This window comes from Nomascus leucogenys, chromosome 16 (assembly GCF_006542625.1).
Source record: "Nomascus leucogenys isolate Asia chromosome 16, Asia_NLE_v1, whole genome shotgun sequence".
Taxonomy (NCBI): domain Eukaryota; kingdom Metazoa; phylum Chordata; class Mammalia; order Primates; family Hylobatidae; genus Nomascus; species Nomascus leucogenys.
Genome location: NC_044396.1, coordinates 64,484,548 through 64,512,133, shown reverse-complemented (window position 1 = coordinate 64,512,133; position 27,586 = coordinate 64,484,548). Strand labels below are relative to the sequence as shown.

At 33.1% G+C, this 27,586-nt stretch overlaps 1 protein-coding gene across 2 annotated transcripts in view; it reads left to right on the top strand.

Annotated features, from left to right (window-relative positions):
* CSMD3 (CUB and Sushi multiple domains 3) overlaps positions 1-27,586 on the top strand; it is a 1,213,340-nt gene that overhangs the window by 895,106 nt on the left and 290,648 nt on the right. For both annotated transcript variants that reach the window (XM_030795533.1, XM_003256134.3), the window contains 2 exons: positions 14,597-14,788; positions 24,939-25,077. In XM_030795533.1, the coding sequence (XP_030651393.1) occupies positions 14,597-14,788; positions 24,939-25,077 (331 nt within the window). The remainder of the gene's footprint in view (positions 1-14,596; positions 14,789-24,938; positions 25,078-27,586) is intronic.

Here is a 27,586-nt window from a genome sequence, read left to right as displayed (position 1 = left end):
AATTTGCTTGTAATGTGTCTCAGTATGGATTTATTTAGGTTACTCTTATTTGGTGTTCTTTGGACTTCTTGGGTCTGGATGTTCATTTCATTCTCCAGGTTTGGGAAAATTTTGGCTATTATTTATTTGAGTAAACTGTCTTGTTTTTCTTTTTCTCTTCTCCTTCTGACATTCTCATAATGTAAATATTGGTCCCTAAATTGTGAGCCTTAAAGTTTCTTCACTTTTTTCATTATTTTATTCTTTTTGCTCTTTGGACTGAATTATTTTTAATGATGTGTCCTTGAGTTGCTGGTCCTTTTATTAGCTTGATCTAGTCTGCTGCTGAACCTCGCTAGTTATTTTTCACTTTAGTTATTGTGTTCTTCAGCCCCATATTTCTGTTTGGTACTTTCTTATATTTTCTGTTTGTTGGAATTCTCATTTTGTTCATGCATGATTCTCTTGAGCTTTGTTTATGATAGTTGAGCATCTTTATGATAATTATTTTGATTTGTCTGTCAGATAAATTGTATAACCTCATTTTATTAACGTTGCTGTCTGGAGATTTATCTTATTCCTTTGTTTGAATTATTCTTTTCTGATTCTTAATTTTCCTTGATGTTCTGCATTGGTGTATGTGTATTATCCAATTATACACACTGCATCCCGTCTGCCCAGACTCTGCTTGTGCAAGAGAAGACCACCATCAACCAGCCTGGCCAGAGATTCTAGAGTCTCTACCAACAACTCTTTCCTTTTGCAAGGAGAAACAGACAGCTGGATTTTTGTTGGTTTGTTTTTTTTGAGGCAGAGTCTTGCTCTGTCATCCAGGCTGGAGTGCGGCAGCGTGCTTACAGCTTATGGCAGTCTCAACCTCCCAGGCTCAAACTGATCCTTCTGCCTCAGCCTTTTGAGTAGCTGAGACTATAGACATGCACCACTCTGCTGGCTAATTTTTGTATTTTTTGTAGGGATGTGGTTTTGCCATGATGTTCAGGCTGGTCTCAAACTCCTGAACTCGGCCTTTCAAATATTTAAAGTGCTGGGATTATAGGTGTGAGCCACTGTACCCCATTAGCTGTGCTTTTTGTGTATTTGCTGTGTGCTGACCCACTGGGGGAAACTATGACATCTACCAGTCTGAACCACTGTTTCCATTATCCCTTTTTTGTGACAGACCAGTTAGAGTTCTAAGACTGGCAAATAGTTGCCAGTTCTTTGGGCAGTCCCGGCAAAGTTGGGGCATTGGATGCTTAGATCAACTCTTTTTCTTCTCAGAGAGAAGCTGAGAGCTGATTTTGTTTGTTTGTTTTTTTTGTGGTTGCTGTTGTTGCTCATGTTATGCTGAGCAGCAAAGAAGACTTGGGACATCTGAGCAGCAGGGAAGTTTGAAGCTAGGGGCATCAATTGCCCCTAGCTTCCATCTCTGTTTTCCCCAGCTGGTATACTGGGCTGGTCCCATCAGAGATCCAAGACTGGCAAGACAGAAGCCAGACCTTTGTGGAGTCCTCTTGGAATGGTTGGGGTGCTACATGTGCAAACCAAGGCCTTTTCTCCTCTGGGAGAAGCTGGGAGCTAAGGGTGAATCTCTTCCTGATTATATGGCACTGTGCCAGTGGTGGGGATTCTGGCGAGAGGGTGTTCTGGATCTCTCTACTAGTTTTGGTCAGTCTGGTTTCACATTCACCTGGGCTGCAGGAGCCTTTCACTTAGTTTCTGGATTTCTCATAAAGGAAATTTGTCGATGATTTGTTCCTCAATTTGTGTTTTTTGGGGGTAGAGTGTACAGGACTTTCTACCTTGCCATTGTGCTGATGTCACCTGTCATGTTCTTTTTATTGGAATTATTTCCTAAATTAAAGTGCTCCTTGGTATTCAATTTATCACTGGCATCACGACATCTTTGTTAGTGACAGGTTTTTGTTTCCTAATTACTTGCCAGCATGTTATGAAGAATGGGATATTTTGATTGAGAATTTACTGTGTTTGAATCCTGGTTTACTGTGTTTAAATCCTGGTATATGTTGGGACTTTAGACCTAAGAGTGTATAACTAGTTATTTTAAGATATTATTACTTGTTTTTTTTTAATGAATAAATTGCCTACAAACTTTAAGATAAATCATTAGAATAGATGTTTGGATTGGCTGCATGATTTTTAGATTTTTAGTACTTATATTAAGGATTATGTATAAACTGCTAATAATGTCTGCACACTAATTATAAAAAAGCTCAATTAAAATTTTTTAAAAAAGTAGTGAGGAACTTGCAACTTGTATACAGTGTATGTTAACATACATGAGGACCATAGTGTTATCACTGATGATGTGAAAACCAGAAGACACAACTATGTTTTAAAACGCAGGACTTTGTATTTAGGTCAAATGAATACTATACTAATTTCATCACTTTGTATTTTAAATTGTCTTCTGAGAATGTATGAAGAGTGTTAATATGCCAGCTCTCTTAGCAGAACTTCACAAATAGTTGAAAAAATCTATTTTTATATGAGTCACATCAATTGCTTCAAATAGAGAATCAGTAACATTGATTGCCTCAAATACTTAAATTCCAATGCAAGTTTTATTTTTGTATTCATTTCATGAAGTCAAAATAAAGTATTCGAAAGTTGATTGTGTTAAAGATAAACATATATTATACATTCAGTTAAAAATTAATATTTTATTTGTTTTAAATTTACTGAGACTTGTTTTACTGAGAAAACCATAGCCCAGCATGTTTTTTTTTTTAAAAAAAAAACCATGTATACCTACCTAAAAAAAAAGTGTATTACCATTGTTTTTGAAGAGTTTTATAAATATCAATTTTGTTGATAGTGTTAATTATTCAATATCATTACTTCCTGTTCACTTATTTTATCAACTACTCAAGAAAAGTGTTAAAATGCCCCACTGCAGTTTCAAATTTGTCTATTTATTCTTTTTATCTTTTACTTTTATTTTTTGCCTCATGCATTTTGAAGATATGTTATGAGCTGCATACATTTTGGATGCCATGGATTTTTTTTGACCCTTTTTTGACCCCTTTATTGATACGAAATCTCTCTCTTTTTCTCTGGTAATTTTCCTTTGTCTATATATATATCATATGATTAGTGTGTCATGTTATGCCTTTTAACATCTTTTTACTTTTAAGTTATCAGTGTCTTTATATTTAAAGTAGACTACTAGTAAATAGCTTATGGTTGCATCTTGATTTTTTATTGTTTGAAAATCTCTCTCCCTTAGTTGGAGTCTTTTAACCATTAGACTACTTATGTTTAATATAATTATTCACTTGGTTAAAGTTTGTCTACCATATTGCTATTTTTTTATTGAATCCACCTGTTAATTGTCACTTTTTTCTTACCATCACTTTTTTCTCTTCTATTAGCTTATTAGCTATACCTCTTTTGGGAGGAAAGGAAAGCATTTCCTCTAACACTTGTAACGTGTATCTTTGGCTTATGAAAGAAAACCTGTCATTATGTCAAATAGACAAATCCATCATTAAATAATATTATACCACCTCACATATAATGTAAGAACCTTCTAATAGTGTATTTCCATTTCCTCCTTCAGTTCTTTGGGGCATGTTTTCATTTATCTTACTTTTACATATGTTATAAACATCACAACTCTTTTAAAAAAACTTTAAGCAAAAAAATTGTCTTTAAATATTTAAAAGTGAGCAAAGGCCACAAATTAAAATTTAATATTAAAGATAAAATTATTTATTTTGTGATAAAATACAAATGTAAATTTTGGTGGTACATAATCTCATAATAAAAACAAAGCTCTTATAAAATTAAAAAACAGAAATGTACTAGGAATTGGTTGTTGTGTACACAGAATTCATAATTGCAACCAATAAAATTGTAATATTTACCCATCACGATAAAACTGTTGTTAAAATATACAAATATTTTTATATGCAGTTGAAATAATTGAACTAAGTGGTGTGTGTTTGTGGATGTGGTTGTAAGAGAGAGAGAGAGAGAGACAAAGTAAAGCTGATTCAAAAAATAAATAAAAGAACATAGTATGCCAGTACCATGTTCTCTTTTTCCTGATCATTGTCAATAAGTCCTAGAAAGGTTTGGGTTTTTGAAGTACTATTTTGCAAATAAACCAAAATGCCCTACTATGATACTGAATGATTTTGAAAATAAAACCTTTAGATTTTGATAGCTATTCAGGAAAATCCACTGAAAATCTTAAAATATTCAGTTAGTAGAGTGCTAAAAATCTTCAGTTTTTACAATTTTAAGTAAATAGCAATTATTGAAAACAATAAACAGGAAGACATTTAAGTGTGATTTCTTTAAAAGAATGAAAGTTCAAACACTGAACAATATTAAAATTTGAAACTTTAGTATTTTAGTATGCCTTGACTTGTTAAAGGGTCTTTATATATATATATATATATAAATATATATATATATATATAAAGGGTATGTATAATATATATACATATATATATAGTTTTTTTTTTTTTTTGGGAGGACAGAGTCTCGCTCTGTCACCCAGGCTGGAGTGCAGTGGCGAGATCTCGGCTCCCTGCACGTTCCACCTCCCGGGTTCACGCCGTTCTCCTGCCTCAGCCTCCCAAGTAGCTGGGACTACAGGCGCCCGCCACCACGCCTGGCTAATTTTTTTGTATTTTTAGTAGAGACGGGGTTTCACCATGTTAGCCAGGATGGTCTCGATTTCCTGACCTCGTGATCCGCCCGCCTCGGTCCACCAAAGTGCTGGGATTACAGGCGTGAGCCACTGCGCCCGGCCTTTTGATAGTTATTTATTTATTTTTTTTTCAGTTTGCCATAAAAATTGACTTTACTAATTTCAAAAAAATTAGGGTCAAGTGCAATGAAACACACCTATAATCCCAGCACTTTGGGAGGCTAAGGCAGGAAGATCGCCTGAGCCCAGGAGCTGAAGATTGCAGTGAGCCATGAACACCACTGCACTCCACCTGTCCACTTGTTCTTGTGTGACAGAACAAGACCCTGTCTCTAAAAAATAAGATAAAACCATAAAGAAACACAGTCAGTACTATACAAGAATAATGGCTACTTCTAGAGGGAAGAAAGGAGTTATTGTGATGAGGCACTTGGAGGGTTCTGGGGTGCCTGACAAAGTTCTGTTTTTTCACCGGGGTGGTAGTTAGAAGGGTGTCCCCGTATTTCAAGTTGTACCTTTGTCTGTGTGATTGTACCTGTTTTGATAGTTATTTTTAATTGGATTAAACTTCTACTTTATTCTTGGATAGAAAAAAGTTAAGAAAATGTATATTTAATATAAATTATATATAAATAAAATTTTATATATAAAATTTATTTTGTATATAATTATACGGCTTGTAGATAAATATTTCAAAAAATTATAATTTAAGAAAACCTGTTTGACAAGTTTCATATTATAAAAGTGTGTCAAAAATGTATTCTGAAAAGAAGTTAAAATTCAGTACATGTGAAAATATTTGAGCTGAAATGTTTACGTACTGCTTAATGAAAATAAAAATAAAATTGAAATTTTTCTTCATTTCAAAGAATTAAACCTGAGCTTACCAGGTAGCTTAATACTTATAAAGAGAAAATTTTCTCAATTAAAAATAGTATGGCTTGTGAAGACATCAGTTAAGCTACCGACAGTTTAAAATATATAAAAATGTTTCTAGCAATACTAATAAAAATAAGAATATGTTGAAAAAACACATTCTTTAGAAAAAATAGTAAAAAGGGCATTAAATGTGGCCAAGAAACCAATTAAAGAATGAACATGTGTAACACAAATGATTATTTTGCATGTTATTTTAATATTCAGATAATTCATATAAAGAAGATGCTTTTTATACACAGATATGTCATTTTAATTTTTTAGAAATTATTTTATTTTTAAAATAGTTTTTGTATAACTATTGTGAGACGTGTCAATATATCAATTATGTTAATACATATTTTAATTATATAATTTTATTTACTTTTAGCTTCTTGTTTCATGCTTAACAATTTTTTCAGTTTCAATGACAAAGTCATAAGATTTTGATACACAAGTTATTATTTTAAAACTATGTTCACATCTACTGTTCCTCTTAGCCTGTGTTCCTTGAAGGGTAAGGATGTCATCCTGTTGATATTTGTGTCCCCACAACTTGGCACGGCACCTGGTACTTGGTACTTAGTAAATATTTAATGAATCTGATTGAATGGGTAAATCTTCTAATAATGTAAAACTAAAAACACACAAATACTGTATACTGTCAGTCAGAAGTAATGTGAAACCATTTTTACATAATTTTTCTTTCTTTTTTTTTTTTTTTACTTACTAATACTGGTCATCCCCATATACTAGAATTCTATTTCAAATCGACTCATATACTTTTCTGTAATCTTTGGATGTAAAATGAGTTTCTTGTACAGATCCTTTTGATAGTCTTCAACCTAACAGGCCTTTGATTCCACAAGAATTATATCATTGATTGTATATGATATGATATGATACAATGCCAACAACTTTTGTAGGCATACTGGAGCATAAGAATCTATGAAAGCAGGGCTGTATTCTTTCTGTTAATTCTTTTCTCTCCAACATCAAGCATAATACCTGGCTCAATAATTATTTGGTATAATAAATGCATATGCATTTTTAAAAAAGATATTTCTATATACCTGGAAGTATATTACAACACTGGCTTTGAGGTTTCTTTTCCATACCATGCATTAAGCAGCTTTGTTTCTCTCCTAGGTTGATGGGAGTGTGTCTGTCATGCTGCCATCAACTTTAACCTGACTTGCCATATCATTAGATGTATCCTTAGTAACATAATGAAATTCTAAAGATAGCCACATTTCTGAATAGCTGGCAGAGTGTGGGCCTAATAATGATGTTGAACATTCTTTATAAAATTGATGGATCATGTACAAAGCAAGGGCTCAATCAAGGGCAAAATTCTCCAGGGTGAAATCCACCTCTAGGTTACCATCTGCATTTCAAATATTTTCTGATTGACTTGACTCTGATGAGATTTTTCTCACAGATTAAGTATTCCCATTACCCATCTTGATTTTCTCACAGATAGTGAAGTGGAGAATACAGTGTCATTTTTTAGCCAATACAAAAATATAAGGCAATAAAGATGAAAGAGAGGGATGTAAGAAATTGTGAATACCAAATTTGGGCCATGACTTTGCTAAGTCTCCTGAAACATGGCAAAAAATATAAAATTATTGCTTAGAAAACCTATGCAGTGCATATTAAAATCTACTTGTGTTTTTTCATTTCAGAATTGTATTTTCATAGAATTATGAATATAATTGTTAGAATAAAAATTTAATATTTTGTCTGATTCTAAACAAAACAGATGAAATATTCCTAGGCCAGTTTTACAGATGAGGCAGGAAAGATTCAGGGAACTAATACAAGGGATTAATATCTTTTCTTAATACAGTACACTAAGTCTAAGTCTCCTGCTTCTGATATCATTACTCATCCAACTGTATGAAATCCAAGATTTTTCTTCTTTGAAAGGTCGTGAAATAAACAAGTTTATACCAAAAAGTCGATTTTCTGAACAGAAGGGACACATAAGAACTTAAGAGTGATTTCAGTGTATTTATTCTTTGTTATACCAAGCAAAGCAGTAAGAAAACTGGAGTGTTTTCTTTTGCTCTTGTCACCACAATGGTAATTCAACTTATCTCTGACTTCAAGTAATCACCTATATTTCAGTTGAAAACTACATTATGCACCAGCTAGGCTTGTGAAATCTATATTAAGTGAAGTGCATATTTCCAGTGAAATTATACTCCCAATTAGATGGAAGCAAAGATAAAATAAGTGAGAAGTATATTTACAGTAGCAATAATGAGAACTCAGTTATATTTTGTAGTAGTTAGTGCCATCTGGTTTTTTTTTCTAAACAAACCCTAGGTTATTCATAACAGATTAAAGCAATTAAAATGTAATGTAAATATTGTTATGGCACACTTGAAATAAACATCTCCTGGCTTCAAAATAATGTCATATTATAAATAAACCTTCAGCATACACCGAAATGACAAATGACAGTTTCGTTCATTCATTTATTCATTCATTCATTCGTTTTTAACTATAGTAAGAAGTTCTCTTCAAATTCTTGTACTGATGGACAATTTATTTCTTCCTAGGGCATAGCAAAGCTAGATTTGATAAGGACATGTTACTTAATGACGAATGCTATGAACTCTTTCAGTGGATTTAGATCAGTGAAGAAGACTGATGGTATTGTAAAAACAATTTCTAAGAAATATATGCTTTCTCAGATAAGCATACATTCTTTCAAAATGAATTCAAAGAGATTTCTTATATATAATTAGAATAAAACAACATATCTTGAAAAATTGTTTCTACTACGTATAAGCAGTTAGAAAATTGCATTACTTTTACATGTCTATCTTTTTTTCACATTCAGGGTAATGAGAATTTTAGCCATGGGTACAGTTATTTGTTTTTAGTGGAATAGAAACAGTTCTATTTTGAAAGTAAAAATTTGTCATAGCAAATGTATTTCTAATTTATTGTAACAACCAGATAGAAAAACTCATTTTATTAGAAATAAATGGTACCATACAAAGTAAAATCATTGGCATAAAAAATAGTGTAAAAATTAGAAGATTTTATATGTTTGCTAATGTTCACTCTATTTCTTATGTCAATGATTTTTACCTTCTATTTTGAACAATTTCCAAAACATATTTTTATCTGGTTATTATAATAAATTAGAAGTACATTTGCAATGATATCAATTGTCTAGGAAAAATTTACATAGGTGAAATTTTATACTTATTTTATACATTTTTAGTTTCTAAATCAGAAGATTAAAAGGTTTTATAATTTTGCAATATTTTGGACATAGTAAGTTGAGGAACCTACCAGATATCTAAGTACAGAAGTTAAATAGACACTTGAAGAGAATGGTTAAGAGCTCAGAAAAAAGTTAAGGCTGGATATATAAATTTCACGAGCATCAAGCTAAAAATAATGTTTAAACTTATGAAGTTATTTAGTGAGAAATTGTGGAAAGAAGGGACAAGAGCATTAAGGACTAATTCCTAAGGTACTCCAGCCCTCAGTCATCAGGTTATCAAGTAACAAAAGCAAAAGATTCCAAAAGAGAGCAGCAAATAAGCCAGAAAGAAAACCAGACTAGGCTGATGAATTGGAGGCCAAAAAACAAAACAACAAAATAAAAAACAGCGCTTGAAGAAGGAAGGAATAGTCAGCTCTAATAAATGTTGCTGAAAGGTTTTTGAAAGAAAGCATAAAAGTTACCACTGGATTTGGCAGCCTGGGTTTAAAAACAGTGGAACAGAGGAAAGACTGACAATAAAACTGGAGACAATTGTATAGAAATTTCTCTCAGGAGATGTATTTAATAGATTTTCTATTAAAGAAAGCAGAGAAATGGGAAAGCAGCTGAAAGAGGATAGGGATATTATAAAGTTTTCTTTGTTTATTTAAAATGGAAGATAGAAGCCACAATTACATGCTGTTGAGAATGATGCAGCATAGTACTGTACCTGCGACTGAGAATGAGCCAATGTGCCAGTGATGCAGAGGAGATGAAGAACATTTAGGAATAAGTCCTTAACAGTGTTTAATACTAGCAACACAAGAACTAGGATTGGCTTTTTATAGAACAAGGCCAACTTCTCCATTTTAAAAGACAAAGAAACAAAATATGGATGTAAATACCAGTGAGGTGATCGATTTGATGGTGTTAAGAAGAGAGTGCTTCTATCCATTGCTTTACCCTCTCAAAAAATTGTAAAGAAGGAAATAAAACAAAATAAGGGATGAGAAGGAGAAACAGTGAAAAAGCAGTTGGAGTGGAAATGTTCTTCATATTGTAGTTACTTTAAAATGTTATTTGGCATATATTTGGCATATATATGGCTAAACTTGCATATGTATATGAATAAATTTTATTTCTATTATTTTTAATAACCACAAATATAACCTTGCCTCTTTCTTTTCTGCTTTCCATTATAGTAAAAATGTAGGCAGCAACATATTTTTATGTGTAATAAAGGGATACAAATAGTTCAGTATTTCTTGCCTTTCCATTTCAAATTGGTCTAATTTTTTTTGGTCAATTCTTTCATCAACAGACAGCTGTCAGAGTTCCACTAGTAGGATATGGCTTTATGTTGTTTCTGGTAATGCGATAGGTTTGTGCTGAGACAACACACTGTAGTGGTTAAGAACCCTGCTGGTTGAGTTCAAATTCCAGCTCTGCTAAGAACATGCAGTTAAGATCTCTGAGATCTTAAGATCTCATTTTACCCATTTAAAAATGGGGATGAAAATACCACTTTGTAAGGATTCTGTGTTTTAGCTTAAGACTGTAAACTGAGCTGCTAGTCAAGTGCTTTGCAAGCTATATGCTCTAAATAGAGACAGTAATCATTGCTATTATCATTATTGTATTTATTAGTCTCTATTCTAAATTAATTGCCTCTTTTTAAGTTTCTCTTTCTTAGCTGGTCTTTATTCAATTTGATATATAACAATAGAACCCTATTTAATAAGGCTTTAATGTTGATATAAGTGTAAATATTTTTAAAGTAATTAATACATTTAAGATGTTATAAAAGTGTAGGTGTTTGGACTACTTTAGTGAAAATAATAGGTGGATAACTGCTTGTCTGATTTTAAAATGACACAAAGATTAATAGCATGTTTCAGAGACTTCCATTTAAATAATCATATCATGAGTTTTATGCTCTATTCAACACTTAAGCACATTTTATTATAAAGGCTTTATCACTTTTATTTCAAAAATGTCCCTTGGATATGGTCTTATACCTACATTTGTACTTTTACTGTCCCTAAGTAATTGTACGACGTTGGGAAAGCACCTTAGCCTTTTTAAGCCTCAATTTTCTCAATGGAAAAATATGGATAATAATAGTACTCAGACTTCCTGTGAATCGAGAGGTAGCTCATAGCATGGTGTTTTAAATGTAGAAAGTGCTCAGTAAGTATTACATATTAGCATTATTAGCTATTCACATATGCTTCTATTTATATATTTTTTCTGTGTGACTATTATTATTTCTAATGAGTGTTAGGCTAATTTAAGGAGTACAATCTACATCTGTGTAACAGACTAGTCACTGGATAATTCCTAGACTAACCAAAATGAAATTGGCCAGCCCTTTTGAGGTGAAGAAAACAAGAAAGGGAACTAATCTTTTATTGACAGTTTCATGGGATTTTACAGGTCAAACACGAATTATATTTGGATGTTATAACATATAAGCCTATTATTCACTTTCAAGAATGTTCCTTTTATGATATTATTACAGGTGAGACAACAAGGTTGTTAAGACCCTTTATCTTTGTTGGAATTTCTGCTTACTTTGCATATTTATGTTAGGGAAAAGGAGGAATGAGTGGCAGACTTAAAATCTAATAAAGATATGGATATTCATTTCACCAAATAAATTTGAAGCAATTTGAAATAAAGACATTTAGAAAATGAGTGAATTACCCACAGTTAATACATTGGCAGTCAGTATACTATTTTCTGACGTATACTTTTAAATTTTTACGTATTTAAAATAGTTGATAAATGAAAATACTTAATTGCCAAGTGAGTCCTCATTCTACCGAAATATTCTATATATTGTTCCAGAACAGGAGGGGATAAAGATGATCAAATTTCTACTTAAAAATTTGTATAACAACAATAACAAAAAGAAAATACAAATAAGGATTATATATTTTGAGAATTGTATGATTCAAAAAATGAGAAGTACATATAAAATACAAATTATTAATCTATTTAAAAATGTATGATCAATGAAGTTACTTTAATATTATATAATTGCTTTTTAAATCATTTTAATTATGTGAGATTACCTGACTTCTAATTTGAAAGGAAATATAGCATAGCTCCTTAAATTGTTATTTCTTTCACTGGCTACAGTTTCTATTTAATACAGATGGAGAATGATTGATGCTAAAATTATTGTAATTTTGTCTACCTACAACACAGAGTATAAAGAGCAAGAAAATCAAACTTTGAATTAGTAAAAAAAAAAAAAAAAAAGTAGCATTTACACCAAGTAATTGTTCCTGTGTGTATTTAACTAACTGCTTTCAGAACTCAAGTAATTCCAAGAGGAAAAATCTTTATTTGGTCTTTCCTTAAACCCCATCCTTTCTTGTTCTTTAAAATCTTACTCCTAATTTGTTTATTAATTGAAAGAAAAAGGAACTTGAAGGATTTACCCCCTCTCCTCCAAGTCAACTATGCCCAAAGGCAAATACGTATTCTCACATATTGTATATTAGCTGTCATATCAAAATCTTATTTTAGCTACTACGTCCCACGTTAAATCTTTCAGCCCAGTAAATCTGATAGTACTGTAAAAACACTTTTTTCCCGTCATACTCAGCTTTTTTTCCTGTCATACTCAGCTAAAATATGATGATACTGACTTCTTTCATTTCAATATGTTTTTCTAACATTGTTACACAAACATTTTTATTTTTGAGAATGTACATCTTAAGCTGAAAGCTTCCTGTGTCCAGTACACTGGAAATCTCAAACAAAATTGAAGTATTTTTCATAATCTTTTATATTATTCCTGTTATTCAATTTGAAAGCTATAGCACTTTTCACATTTATGTCACTTCTTTCTAATAAAAACATCCTAAATGTAAACCTTGTGTGTCGAACATCACTCTCCACTTATAAAACCAATCCATAGGTGATATGGTTTGGCTCTGTGTCACCGCCCAAATCTCATCTCTAGTTGTAATCCTCACATGTCAGTGGAGGGGCTTGGTGGGAGGTAATTGAATCACGGGAGCGGACTTCTCCCTTGCTCTTCTCTTGATAGTAAGTGTGTTCTCATGAGATCTGGTTATTTGAAAGTGTGTGGCACTTTCCCCTTCACTCTCTCTCTCCTTCTCTGACATGGTAAGATGTAGTTTCCTCCCCTTTGCCTTCTGCCATGATTGTAAGTTTCCTGAGGCCTCCTAGCCATGCTTCCTACTAAGCCTACAGAACTGTGAGTCAATTAAACCTCTTTTCTTCATAAATTACCCAGTCCCAGGTACTTATTTATAGCAGTGTGAAAACAGACTAATACAATAGATCAATTTTAGTTTGGGTAGAAACCATTCCAGAGCAAATCAAGAAAAATTAAGTTTCACACACACACACACACACACACACACACACACCATTTTTTATAAAAGATCACTATCCATAGTGGAAGACTATAATTCCTCAGATTCTTTGATGCATGATGCTCTGTTTAGTGCTCTGCTGAGAAACACTGATGGATATTACAAAACAAATTCACTTATAAATTTAGTGCAGACGGACAGTCATGGCTCACTGTAGCCTTGACCTCCTAGGCTCAAGCTGTCCTCTCACCTCAGCCTTTCAAGTAGCTGGGACTGCAGGCATGCACCACCATGCTGGGCTAATTTTTTTTTTTAATTTTTTGTAGAGACAGAGTCTCACTTAGTTGCCCAGGTTGGTCTCAAACTCCTGGGATTTAGAAATCCTCTTGCCTCGATGTCCCAAAGTGCTGGGATTACAGGTGTAAGCCACTATGCCTTGCCTCAATTTTAAAATGTTGCCACTTCAAGAATGTTATATAAAAAAATTAAACAGTATATAATATTTTGATATTGTATTGTTTTCACTTAGCACAATTTCCTTGAAATTCATCCAAGTCATATATATGAATCATTCCTTTTTATTACTGAGTAGTATTCCATTGCGTGGATTTACCATCGTTTAACCATTTACCTGTTGAATGACATTTGGGTTGTTCCTAGTTATTAGCAATTATGGATAAAGTTGTTATAAATATCTGTGTTCAGGCTTTCATGTGAATATAAGTTTTATTTTCTTTTGGATAAATGTTCAAGAGTGCAATTGCTGTGGTATATAGTAAGTGAATGGTTGGTTTCGTAAGAAAGTGCTATAATCCTTTCCAGAGTGGTTTTACCACTTTACATTCCCACCAGCAATGCATGAATGATCCAGTTTTCTCCATAATCTTGCCAGCATTTATCGTTATCATGTTTTTTAAAAAATTGAGCCAATTTGAAATGTATGTAGTAATATCTCATTGTGGTTTTAATTTGCATTTCTCAGTTAGTGATGTTCAACATCTTTTCATGTGTTTTCTGATATCGTTTTCATTAAAATGTCTTTGCTCATTTTGTAACTGGATTGATTGCTAATTTTCTTCCTTTTTTTTTGAGTTTCGAGGGTTCTTTATGTATTCTAGCTACAAGTCCTCTGTGGATATGTTCATAACAAATATATTTTCCCAGTATGAAGCTTTCTTTTCGTACTCTTCAGTGTCTTTCACAATACATTTAATAATGTTGAGCAAATGTAGTATTTGGTAACTAAAATACTATGCTACTTTTTCAAATAAGTTAGCACATAAGTTATTTAAAATATAGAGAAAGTGTTTATTGTATAGCATTTAAAAATTGACCCCCAAATTTTAAAAATTAATTTTCTAAAACACATGGATATATGAAATTGATTTTGGTAGTTATCAAAACTAAAATTTTGTCTCTGTCTTTTGATAGGTTCTGTTGCCACTGCGTGTCGTGACCCAGGGGTCCCCATGAATGGGACTCGAAATGGGGATGGAAGAGAACCTGGGGACACTGTTGTTTTTCAATGTGACCCAGGATACGAACTTCAAGGAGAGGAAAGAATAACCTGCATTCAGGTAGAAAATCGGTACTTCTGGCAGCCCAGCCCACCAGTCTGTATAGGTATGAATTAAAGAACAATTAAAATTTTATATAAACATAAAACAATGGTTAAAAACTGGTATCGTTCTTAAGAATCATATTCTAGAATAGATTCGATAGGAGAGTCTAAGATTTCAGAGGATTATTAACCTCCCCAGAATGTACAAAATTGTAAAATGATTATTATTTTTCCATGGGGTAAAGGCTGATGATTTCATTAATTTTTCCAATGCTTCTAAGAGTCTAAAACAGTTATGAATCAAAGCTCTTGGAAAATTATATCACCCTTTATATACTATGTAGCCATAGTTATCCATTGCTTAAAGAGTGGATTCAGACTCCATATTAAAATGGGTCATATTGATCTTGTCTCTAAAATGGTTATTTCATTTAAGAAATAAAATATTGTCAGAATCTATGTCAGAATTTCCAAGCTTTGTCTTTCCATTTAATTCATGTAATCCAAAGGAATATTGGTTTTTATTTGGAAGATCTAAGAAGTTGTAGCAGCCTGGATCATACTTCCAGCTGTCTTTTGTCTCTGTGCTCTGTTATTGAATCTCCAAGTTAGACTCTAGAAAATTAAAATACAAATTATGATTTGGTCTGAGAAAGACTTAGAGGAATGTCCCACTTTTGGAATAAAAATAGTTAGAAAATATGCTATATAATTAAACTAGTTTAATCTTAAACTTTTTTGTTCTGTTCAGGTGCTTTAATTTTGTGTCATCTTGAATTTATGACATATTTTGAACAAACTGTGTTTTCTCTACTGAAAGTTTTATTTATTTACATACTCTCTCTTACTACACTGTAAGCACCTTGGGAGAATATTCCATATCTTGTTCATCATTGTATTTCTTATAGCATTTGGTACATGCAAATGTATCATGTTTTAGAGGGAGAATCTTATTTTTGTTCACTTATACCTAACTCATAGACTTCACAGTGACTTATTTTGAAAGTCCCATGGAAATAGGAAAAGAGTGTTAGTTCTTCAGTTAGAAGTGAACAAACTCAAACAATCAATTATTCGGATTTATTTTACCCCATCTTGTAACTCCCCACACAAAATTACAAAATCAAATTCATTAGTCGTTAACTGTGTCTCAGGCACTGTTCTAAACAGTGGGAAATTAGCAATAAAACAAGACAGAAAAATTCTCTGTTCCTATGAACTTACTTTCCAGTGAAATAATAAAAAAAAAAGTTTTACAACACATTTTCTCTATTTTATAAAGGTGGATTTAAGAAAACACTAAATGCACCAAACAACATACAAAGGCCCAAACCAGCTGGGCAGTAGGCGGACAATTCTAGATCTCTGCTGTAAAAAATAAAACAAATGACGAAGAAGTAAATTTATTATAGACCCTTTTATAAAGCATGAAATAATGGCATCACTTGAACAGTTCAGATTTAGCTATATCTCCCATTACACTATTTCTATTCACACCCATATTGTTCTTCATGTACTACTGCAAGATTCTAAATCAACAAACATCAATTAATTTACATTTACTGTAAGTGCACTCATATGATCCGGGGATAAAACTGTTAAGAAATGTTTGCAAAGAAAGAGATTGAAATAATATTTCATATTTGTTTCAAAATTTTCAAGTTTGTTTACTACTCAATTAACCAAAAAATTTTCAACTAAATTAAAACTTCTTATTCTAATTAATTGGAATTTGACCACATATCTCATGAAGAGAATATTTATGTAAAGAATAAATTATAAAACACCAAAATCTTACTGTAGGACTTCTTGCTTTATTGTGATTCTTAAATTTGGCTAAAGGATGTTGCTTATTAGAATTACCAGAAGGGCTAACTTATGCCAATTGTTTTTACATAAAACCCTGAAATATTAAATGGCTTATACAAAAATTCTAGATAACACTAAAATCCAAGATGAAAAAGATGAAAAAGTTCTGAGATCTACTATTATAAATTTCCATTTTTAGACAAGAATATGCTTTAGCTAGCAAGTCCTATTCTAGAAAAAAAAAAAAGCTGAGTACTAAATCTTACTTAAGTTAAGAAGGTTGTGTGAGGTTTTTGTATAGATAATGATACTGTGTATTATTTTTGGTAGGGAAAGATAGCTTGAGGAGAAGATATAAATTAGAGCTTCTCTGGGGAAGAAAATAACCTTAAAAAAAAAAGTCTGAAAAATTGCTAAGGCTGCAGAAAGCTTGACCTCTAAAACTGATAAGAAAGAACTTCATGATTGGAAACACCATGCCAAAGATTAAACCCTGAACTTCTTAGAAACTCCATAATTCTATGTCTCAGACCCCGGAGCATAAAGCGTTTTGCTCGCTTGCATATAGAAACAGTCAGTCTTATAGCAAGTACCAAACAGAAGGACGTCATCTTTAAGAGAGTTAATAGAATTCATTCCAACAAAATTGACAGTGTGAAAATTACTTTGACATTGCCCCCAGGAAAGTAGAAGCATTCAATATGAAGGTAAATAGGAAAGACAATAATGTGAGTGGGCTTTTGAGAAAGAAAGAAGACACAAATAAAATTGAATTTGAGAAACAAATTAAGAAGATTGTAAAATAGTTATTAATAGTTGATGCCCATGTAACTGCCTCAGAAAACACTGCATTCAGAACAAATTACTGAAAACTTAATTCATGAATCCCTGACTTATATTTTGAATGCTTTGTGGTTAGATAGGCAAAAATAGAGATGCATTTCTAAGTGCTATTTAAAGTTGATTATATTTAAAGATAATATTCTTTACTCACTAAGAGTTTGGGATTTACAAACATCAGATAATGTCTCTGCTTTTCTCGTTGGCTTTCATAGGTTTTCAAAATCAACCACAGCATTGAAATATATTGAGAAATCTTTGATAAATAATTTAAATAGATGCACACCTGTGTTCCCAACTACTCAGGATGCTAAGATGGGAGGATTGCTTGAGCCCAGGAGTTTGAGATGAGACTGGGCAACATAGTAAGACCTTGTCTCTAGAAGAAAAACAGTAATTTAAGTAATAAAATAAAAATCATTTTAGAGGATCTTATATCTAAATAATAGATACTTTACTATATGTAATAAATTTTCTTAAATCTTTTCTGATAAGGAATATACATGTAAAACATATACATGTATGTATGCATCTCTATACCGTTTCTAACAATAAAAAAGACCAATGTTCCTTCTAAAAAATAAGGACAATTGAAACAAAATTACTCCCCTACCCTCTCCAAAGTTACACATAATCCAAGTGGAAAAAATCACAAAGAACATTTTGCTATCATTCTGGTCTTTTTTGCATATATACACACATATAAGCATACCTCATTTTATTACACTTCACTTTATTGCACTCCACAGATATTACATTATTTTACAAATTGAAGGTTTTTGTCAATCCTGTGCCACGCAAGTCCTAAAAGACTTTTTTTCCAATGGCATTGGCTCACTTCATGTCCCTGTATTATATTTTGGTAATTCTCACAATATTTCAAACTTTTTCATTACTATTTTATTGTTATTGTGATCTGTGATCAGTGATCTTTTATGTTACTATTGTAATTGTTTTGGGATGCCACAAACAAATGCCCATGTAGGACAGTGAACTTAACCAATAAATATGTGTGTTTTGAGTGCTCCCCTAACTGACTGTTCCTCCATGTCTCTCTCTTTCCTTGGGCCTACCTATTCTCTGATACACAGTATTAAAATTAGACCAATGGCCTCTGAGCATCCAAGTGAAAGGAAGAGTTGCACATCTGTCACTCTAAATTAAAAGCTAGAAATGATTAAGCTTAGTGAGGAAGGCCAGTTGAAAGCCCAAATAGGCTGATAGGTAGGCCTCTTGCACCAAATAGTTACCCAAGTTCTGAATGCAAAAGTAAAATTCTTGACAGAAATTGAAAATTCTACTCTAGTGAACACAGGAATGATAAGAAAGCAAAACAGCTTTGTTGCAGATATGAAGCAAATCAGTGGTCTGAATAGAAGATCAAACCAGCCACAACATTCCCATAAGCCAAAACCTAATCCAAAGGAAGGCCCTAACTCTTTAATTCTATAAAGATATAGATAGGTGAAAAAACTGCAGAAGAAAACTTTGTAGCTAACATAGGTTGATTTATAAGGTTTAAGGAAAGAAGCTTTCTCTGTAACATTAAAGTGGAACGTGAATATGTAGGTACTGAAGGAGAAGCTGCAGCCAGTTATCCAGAAGATCTAGCTAAGATCACTGATGAAAGTGGCTACATTAAAAACAGTTTTCAATGTAGATGAAACAGCATTCTATTGGAATAGTGTCATCTAGAACTTTCATTGCTAGAGAGGAGAAATCAATGTCTGGCTTCAAAGCTTCAAAGGACAGGCTGACTCTCTTATAGGGGCTAATACAGCTGGTGACTTTAAAATAAAACCAGTGCTCATTTACCATGCTGAAAATCTTAGGCCTGTTAAGAATTATACCTGTGATCTATAAATGGAACAATTAAGCTTGGATAACAGCATATCTGTTTACACTATGGTTTACTGAATATTTTAAGCCCATTGTTGAGACCTACTGTTCAGAAAAAAGATGATTTTCAAAATATCACTGCTCATTGAAAATGTACCTGTTCACCCAAAAGCTCTAATGGAGATATGCAAAGAGATTAATGTTTTTATGCCAATTACACAACATCCATTTTGCAGCCCATGGATCAAGGAGTAATTCTGACTTTTAAAGTGGCATTATTTAAGAAATATATTTTACAATACTATAGCTGCCAAAGACAGTGATTTATCTGATGCATCTGAGCAAAGTAAATTGAAAACCTTCTGGAAAGAATTTACCATTTTAGATGCCATTAAGAACATTTGTGATTCATGAGAGGCAGTAAAAATATCAGTATTATCAGGAGTTTGGCAGAAGTTGATTCCAACCCTCAAGGATGACTGTGAGGGGGTGTTTAAGACTTCAGTGGAAGAAGAAACTGCAGATGTGGTAGAAATATCAGGAGAACTAGAATCACAAGTGGAGCCTGAATATGGGACAGGATTGCTACAATCTCATGATAAAACTTGAATGAATGAGGAGTTGCTTCTTATGGATGGGAAAAGAAAGTGATTTGTTGAAATGGAATCTACTTCTGGTAAAGATGCTGTGAACATTGTTGAAATGACAACAAAGAACTTCAAATATTACATAACTTAGTTTATAAAAGCAGAGGCAGAATTTGAGAGGATTGTCTCCAAGAAGTTCTACTGTGGGTAAATGCAATCAAATACCATCACATGCTACACGGAAATCCTTCATGAAAGGAAGAGTCTGGTACTATGGCAGACTTCTTTATTATCTTATTTTATGAAAATGCCACCCCGGGCGCGGTGGCTCATGCCTGTAATCCAGCACTTTGGGAGGCCGAGACGGGCAGATCACAAGGTCAGGAGATCGAGACCATCCTGGCTAACAAGGTGAAACCCCGTCTCTACTAAAAATACAACAAAATTAGCCAGGCGTGGTGGCAGGAGCCTGTAGTCCCAGCTACACGGGAGGCTGAGGCAGGAGAATGGCATGAACCTGGGAGGTGGAGCTTGCAGTGAGCCGAGATCTCACCACTGCACTCCAGCCTGGGCAACAGAGCGAGACTCCTTCTCAAAAAAAAAAAAATAAAATAAATAAAATAAAATAAAATAAAATAAAATGCCACAGCTACCCCAGACTTCAACAACCACCACCCTGATCAGTTAGCAGCCATCAACATCTAGGCAAGACCCTCCACTAGCAAAAGGATTACAACTCACTGAAGACTAAGATGACCATTAGCATTTTTTTAGCAATAAAGTATTTTTAATTATGTTAGGTACATTTTTAGACACAATGTTATTATGCACTTAATAGACTACAATATAGTGTAAACATAACTTTTATATGGACTTGGAAACCAAAAAGGTTTTGTGACTCACTTTATTGCTATATTTGGTTTATTGTAGGGGTCTGAAACTGAACCTGCAATATCCCTAACGTATGCCTGTATATACATTTGCTATTATACTTTTTCATATTCACATATTATTTTCAGAGCCCCAAAGGTAAAATATGTTGCTATTTTTATTAAAACACATAGCTATAAATTAGATTGTGCATCCATCTCTACAGTCATCTTCACTATTTACATAATCAATATAAAGAACCACTAGCCATTGAACAAACATTATGAAATACATAGTATGCACTGAATTCTAGGAATAAATAAAATATAGACAGAGTGTCTAGCTTACATATTAGTGATGAGTGCTGACACCTGAATGGAATATTTAAATAAAATACAGTCAGAGAAATGACTGAGATGGGCAGAGGTTACTATGGATACCAGAGGGTCAATATTATGTATTAGTAATGAATACTGACACCTAAGTGGAATATTAAAATAAAATACAATAAGAGAAACAACAGAGATTGGCAGAGGTTACTATGGATACCATAATGGTTTAGAGAGAGGTGAAGTAGTGCCCATTCTGGGGTCTACAGGAAAACTTCCTGGAGGCAGTGATGAATCTAAAAACATAAGTGAGAGTTATTTACATGTAGAAGGGAAACAGACATTTCAGGAAGAAGAAACAAAATGAGTAAAGTCATGGAAGAACAAGGAAATATAAGCAGTATGATAGTATTTGAGTATAATTTATGTGTATACACTGATGTTTGATGAAATTGGAAAGGCTGTATGGGTCAGATCATGAAGGCTGTATGGGAATTGGGACGTTATATTTTAGACAATGTGAAACAGTTGCAGAATTTTATGTGTATACATAGTACGATTAGATGTTTTCACTGAGGAAAAAAATGGGGAATAATTATTTCAATTATCAATTGTAATAATTCGAGAAAAAGAGAAGAGTTAGACCTATTGGTAGTAGGCAAGAAAAGAAGGACAGGTTGAAAATAGCTACAAGGTGGAGTCCTGGCAGGGCTTCTTGATGGATTGGATATAAGGATGCAGTGAAAAAAAGAGAAGACTCTTAGGCCTCTAGCTTGGGACTATAGGTGGATGGTATGCTCATCTAACAATTTAGGAACCTAGGAAAAGAAGCCAATTTGATTTGAGGTTGAGTATTTAGGCTATTCTATATTTGATATACCAATAGACTACAGAGAGAGATATTCAGTAAACACTCTGGCATATGATTTAGAATTCAGCCAAGAAATCTGTAGGAGGAGATAGGTGTTATCAGGGTATAAAAATTAGAAGATAAAATTCATATGTTTACATATGGTCAGCAAGGAAAAATGTAACAGTAGAAATTAAGAGAACTATGTAAGGAACTCAGGAGATCACCAAAGTTATAAGGGAGATGTAAAGGAAGAAGCGTATGATAATAAGACTGAAGTCTGTATAAAGACACTAGAAGAAAACCCCAGAAACACTGGCTTCTAAGATTCCAGAAACTAGGACGGTGAATTTAAGATAAAGATCAACAATTAAGAATGACTACAGATATGAAGAGAAAGATAAAGGCAGCAAAGTCTTCATTATTATTATAAATGCAGAAGTCACTTAAGTATAAGCTAAGAAACGTTTGTATTGGGAGCAAGCTAAGAAATGTTTGTACTGGGGCAATGGTTGGGAAGAGAATGAGAGGTAGAAAGTACCATATAAAGACATCTAGAGGCCAAGCATGGTGGCTCACACCTGTAATCCCAGCACTTTGGGAGGCTGAGGTGGGTCCATCACTTGAGTTCAGGAGTTCAAGACCAGCCTGGGCAACATGGCAAAACTCTGTCTCTCCAAAAATGCAAAGATTAGCTGCACGTGGTAGCGCACCTCTGTAGTCCCAGTTACTGGGGAGGCTGAGGTGGGAGGATCACCTGAGCCCGGGGGGTCAAGGCTGCAGTGAGCTGTGATTGTGCCACCGCACTCCAGCAGCCTGGGCCACAGAGTGAGACCCTGTATCGAAAAAAAAAAAAAAAAAGACATCTAATCTAGACTCTCTAAGTAATAGAAAGGCTATTGTGTCTCTCTAAATGTAATTTAAAATAAAAATAACTTTAAACCTTATGATAATTCTTCTCATGATGAATACTTTGGCACTTTTCTTTACATAAGAAAGTTTTCTGCTTTGTTAGTCTTGTAGTCGTCTTAATCTGTCCCATAGGTACATACAGCACAGGGGTGCAGAAAGAGACAATGAGAGTAGACGTCCCCTTCAAAAAGCTTAGTTATGCCAAATTAAAAAAAAATCAGAATTTAGTAAGAGACTTTGATTCAAACAGGATTATTGCAAGGAGCAGGGAAGGGACTATTGCAACAGAGAATACTAAGGCTGTAAGATCTGCACCTATCTCAGGAATTAGATAAAAAGGCTTTTTTTCTTTTTTAGAGAAGGCTAAACAAAGCTAGAGAGAACCAGGTATGAAGTCAGAGGAAAGGGCAGCCTGATTGAATAATAGATGAGAGAATATTGTGCTCTGAATCCAGCCTATTCTCAGGAAATATCCTGTGCTGTCTTAAAGATGAGAGTGGGACAAAGTTCAGGAGCCTAGAATAAGGAGGGAAACATAATCAAAGTTTGTTTCACAAGCATTTTACTCAGATTAATCAGTGAGCCAAGCAGTTTAGCTAGAAGCAAAGAATCGGAACTGGTAGGGTCTGTGTCTGGTCTTGCCATAAACAAGAGGGTGACAAAGACAGCTTATCTAAGTCATGATAAGTGAGTCTTATCTAAGTTATATGAGGCAGGGTGTTTCCTTATAGTAACCATTTTCTGTTAAAAAAAAGTGAAAGTAAGTAGGTCATAGGGAAGTTTGTTTTATTTTTAAGACGAAAGAAACCTGAGCATGTTTGTGGACAAAGTGGAGGAAGCCAGGAAAAGTAAGGGAGACAAATAATTGAACAAGTGTTTTGAATAAGGGAGAGGGATTATGTGACCAGGTTGACGGTGATATCTTGATTAGGAGGGACTCTATCCTGAGAATGTAAAGAGAAATATTCAGGAGGCATTTAAGCTTGGAGATGGAGTACTACAGAACATTGAAGCAGTTTATGTCTAATCATTTTATAATGTACCACAAAAACATATAAGCGACAGGAAAGTAGTGGTGAATATATTAAGTCTGAGTAACTAGATATTCTCAATATAGTAGAAGCTGAGACAGTTTTCTGAGAGTGACTCAGGTACTGAGCCAAGAGTAGCAGAGGGGCATGGAGGAAGGCAGTACCAGACAAAAGACAATGGAAAAATTACCAAACCGTAGTGATGATATTATATATCTCAGCTCATGCAAAGAACAGAAATGCTGAAATGTTGCCAGAATCAAAATTCTATTCCTTACAAAACCAGTTTCATAGGTCAAAAAAATTTCATTTCCCTTATAACTGAATGCTCATATTTATCTCAGAAAACTACAATTTCGAAACCAAGGTGAGAGAAGAATGCTGATGTACTGATTATGTGTAGGAGACATCGTGAGAATGTGAGAATCCTAATCTTAATGTCCCTCACTTGGGCGGGTGTATTTATTTGTATTTCCCACTCTCCCATCCCACCACGAAGACCTCCATATCTTTCTTCATTTCTGTATTTTTTTGAAGATGTCAATTTCTGTGTAATGTATAATTTCTTGAACACAAACTCTGTTTAGCAAACTTCAACAGTAATCCCCTAAAGAACCTATTCTCTGAGTTTCACTGACAATTTTTTGAAGCTCTCCATTTAAGTGTTATGGAAATCTTTGTTTGAAACTGTAATAACTGTACTAAATAAAGGTACCAGGAGAGACATGAAAATAAGCTATATATCTCATATCTTATTTTTCTATTTATTATTAGAGGTTTTGTTTTGCTTTGATCTGATTTTTTCTGGTAACCAGAGGAAAATCATCTTTACCACTTTTTTAATGCTTTTCTTTTGACATGAAACAAAATAATAATAGAAAGAGAGAAAAGTATATATGCATTCTTTTTGGTCTCTTGAAGCCAATAAAGCAGCTAAATTTTATGTATCCATGTATGTATGCATGTATTCAGTATTTTAATGGTCTTTCTTGAAAGATAATGCTGTATCCAAGCATCAGGTACTATAAAAGTCAGGTCTGTACAACGCCTCATAAGCTCTTTTAGATATGTGATTTCAAAAATATTGACAGCTAGTAAATTGTATTAATGTTTAAAGAGATTTTATTTGTTTGTTTAAATTAAAGCACCCTGTGGAGGCAATTTAACAGGATCTTCAGGCTTTATTCTTTCACCAAACTTCCCTCATCCATATCCGCATAGCAGAGACTGTGACTGGACTATCACCGTCAATGCAGACTATGTTATCTCCTTGGCATTCATCAGGTGAGTTCTTACATATTTCCACATTAAAAAAATATATTGTTTGGCTATTTTGCTTTAGCATTTGTGCTAGACTAATTCTTATTTCTGTATATAGCATTTTTTGTTGTTTTTTACTTATCCCAGTGCTAATACTTGTTCTAGCTTTGCCACTGTCATTTGTGTTACCTTGGGCAAGTTATTTATTTGAGTGAGCCTCCATTTTCCCAGATGAAGCTAATAGCTGGCATCACAAAACCTGGCCTCTTTCCCTGAAGATTTCATTGGAAGTGTTAGGTAATAGCAACTCAGTGATTTTCCAAGTAGAAAAGTCCCCAATCTTTATTATCTAAAGTTGATGTAATCAGTATGTTGACTCTAGTTACACAGTTCCTTTTTCTGCCACCAGTATGTTAAAGCTCCTTAGTATTTATGTGAAATGTTAAGTTTAAATATACAATATTTTCTAACATACTGAAGCCAGTTTGTTTTTCCCAAGTAAAGATAATTTGAACTCCTAAAAATCTAGCACAATTGTAAATAAATAAAATTTTATTTTTGTAATTTGTGTGGTACATTGCTAATTAGTAATACCAAAGCAACAACAATGATAATTTTAGTTTTATGTCAGGATCCTGTTGTAAGACAAATTCCCAAGCTAAGTACTATTATTATCCCCATTTTCTCAATTGAGGAAACATCAATACAGACATTAGAAATATCGAAATGGAGGATGATACAGGGCTTAGTTTATATATAAAATTATTCTAGTTGATAACTTGAGGGTAGAAGGATATATCACGTGAAGTGCATGACCTAAATTTGATTTCTAGCTCTATCATTTATTATGTGACCTTAAGTAGACTACTGACTTTAAAGAGCCTTAACGTATTCATTGATAAAATGAAAAGCATAATCTCTTCCTTATACAGCAGGACTATTGGCAAGACCAGTTAATATTTATAAAAGTACCTTGTAAAACATAAGGTAATATCAGCATGCACTGTCCTTTCAGTTTTTCAGAAAAAAAAAACATAATAACTAGGACTCTAAAATTTCCTTAAAAAGAATATTTTTGTTTTAATTTCATTTTCAAAGAAGTTACAATACTTGAAGTATTGATTTAGTCCCAAACTATAAATTAAAAAGAAATATACTGTGTTCCATTGTTAAATAAGCTTTCAGCCTTCCATGCATAATAACTACTACTGTATCATTTACAAAGCTCTTGTTTCTAGTGATTCTCCCAACAGAGATAGAAAAGGAAGTCGTAATTACCATCAAAGTTTAATGTTGGAAGAGATGAAATTCAGAAGTTGTGTTTTATCTCAGAACAAGGGTAATAAGTAATGAAATAAAGTTTAATCTTCTGACTTCTGCTATATTATTATACCAACAGTTACCAAATTCAGGCCTCAGATCCACTGAAAAATTTAAGGATAAGTTAATCGAAATACATTTTGAAGATACTGAATAAATTAAAACAAAATGTAATAGTGTGATGGTCTCCCAATTTTCTCATGTTAGAGGGGCCTATATATAAGAAAAGTCTGGGAACCTCTACACTATCCCATTCTTTCTTTACCACTCTTTATGCACAAGTAAACTGAGTAGCTGGACTCTTCTTTCTTGTACATGAATATGTAAAGGATGAGAATTGTGGAACGTTTACTTCTATAAATTCTTTAGGTTCAGAAATAATACCTTTCACCTAACAAATCTCTTGTTTAGATGCAGGCAAATATGATAAAACTTGCCAAAATAGTTTTTCTGCTGATGAATGTTTAACAATGGCAAGTTTTACTGGTTTCATTTTATATCATAAACTGGTTGACTTTTCTTGCTGACCTAAATGAATCTATCTTTTTCCCCATGTTTGTCTACCACAGTATGAGTTAGGAAATACAGAAACTGATTGCATGTCTCCTGTCTTCTAAATATATGGGTTCCATGATCATTGTGGGACAATTGTTATACTTTTGAAGGTTGTTAAGGCAAGTTTATTATGCAAATCTTGCAATATTAACACAACTGATTTGAATCATTTACATGCTAAAATATCCTTTTTCACATTGCCTAATTCTGACAATGTATTGGTTTGATATCTCCTACATCAGGTTTTAAAAGAAGAAAATATATTTACTTTCAGGAAAAAGAATGCCTAATACAATGTGCAAAGCTTCATTTGAGTTATTTAAATGTAAATAATATATTTCAACTTTTGATTTCAGCTTTTGTCCATATCTGATTGTAGAGTTAAATTTTTTAGGAGTACTACTGATGAAGAAAAAAATAGTTTGTGTTTTCATGACGCAAAATATATGGATGAAAAAGTTTTAAAAATACATATTATCCTCCACATAAAGTAACTTGCATAAGAATATGTCACTAATAAGGGCAGAAACAAAGCTTGAACTTACATTCTCTGACTCCAAATCCTGTATCTTTTCATCAACTAAACTCTTTGTCTTACAATCACTTATATTTCCTCTGTATACAACGTCAACTTAAAAAATATGTAAAAATATCAAAT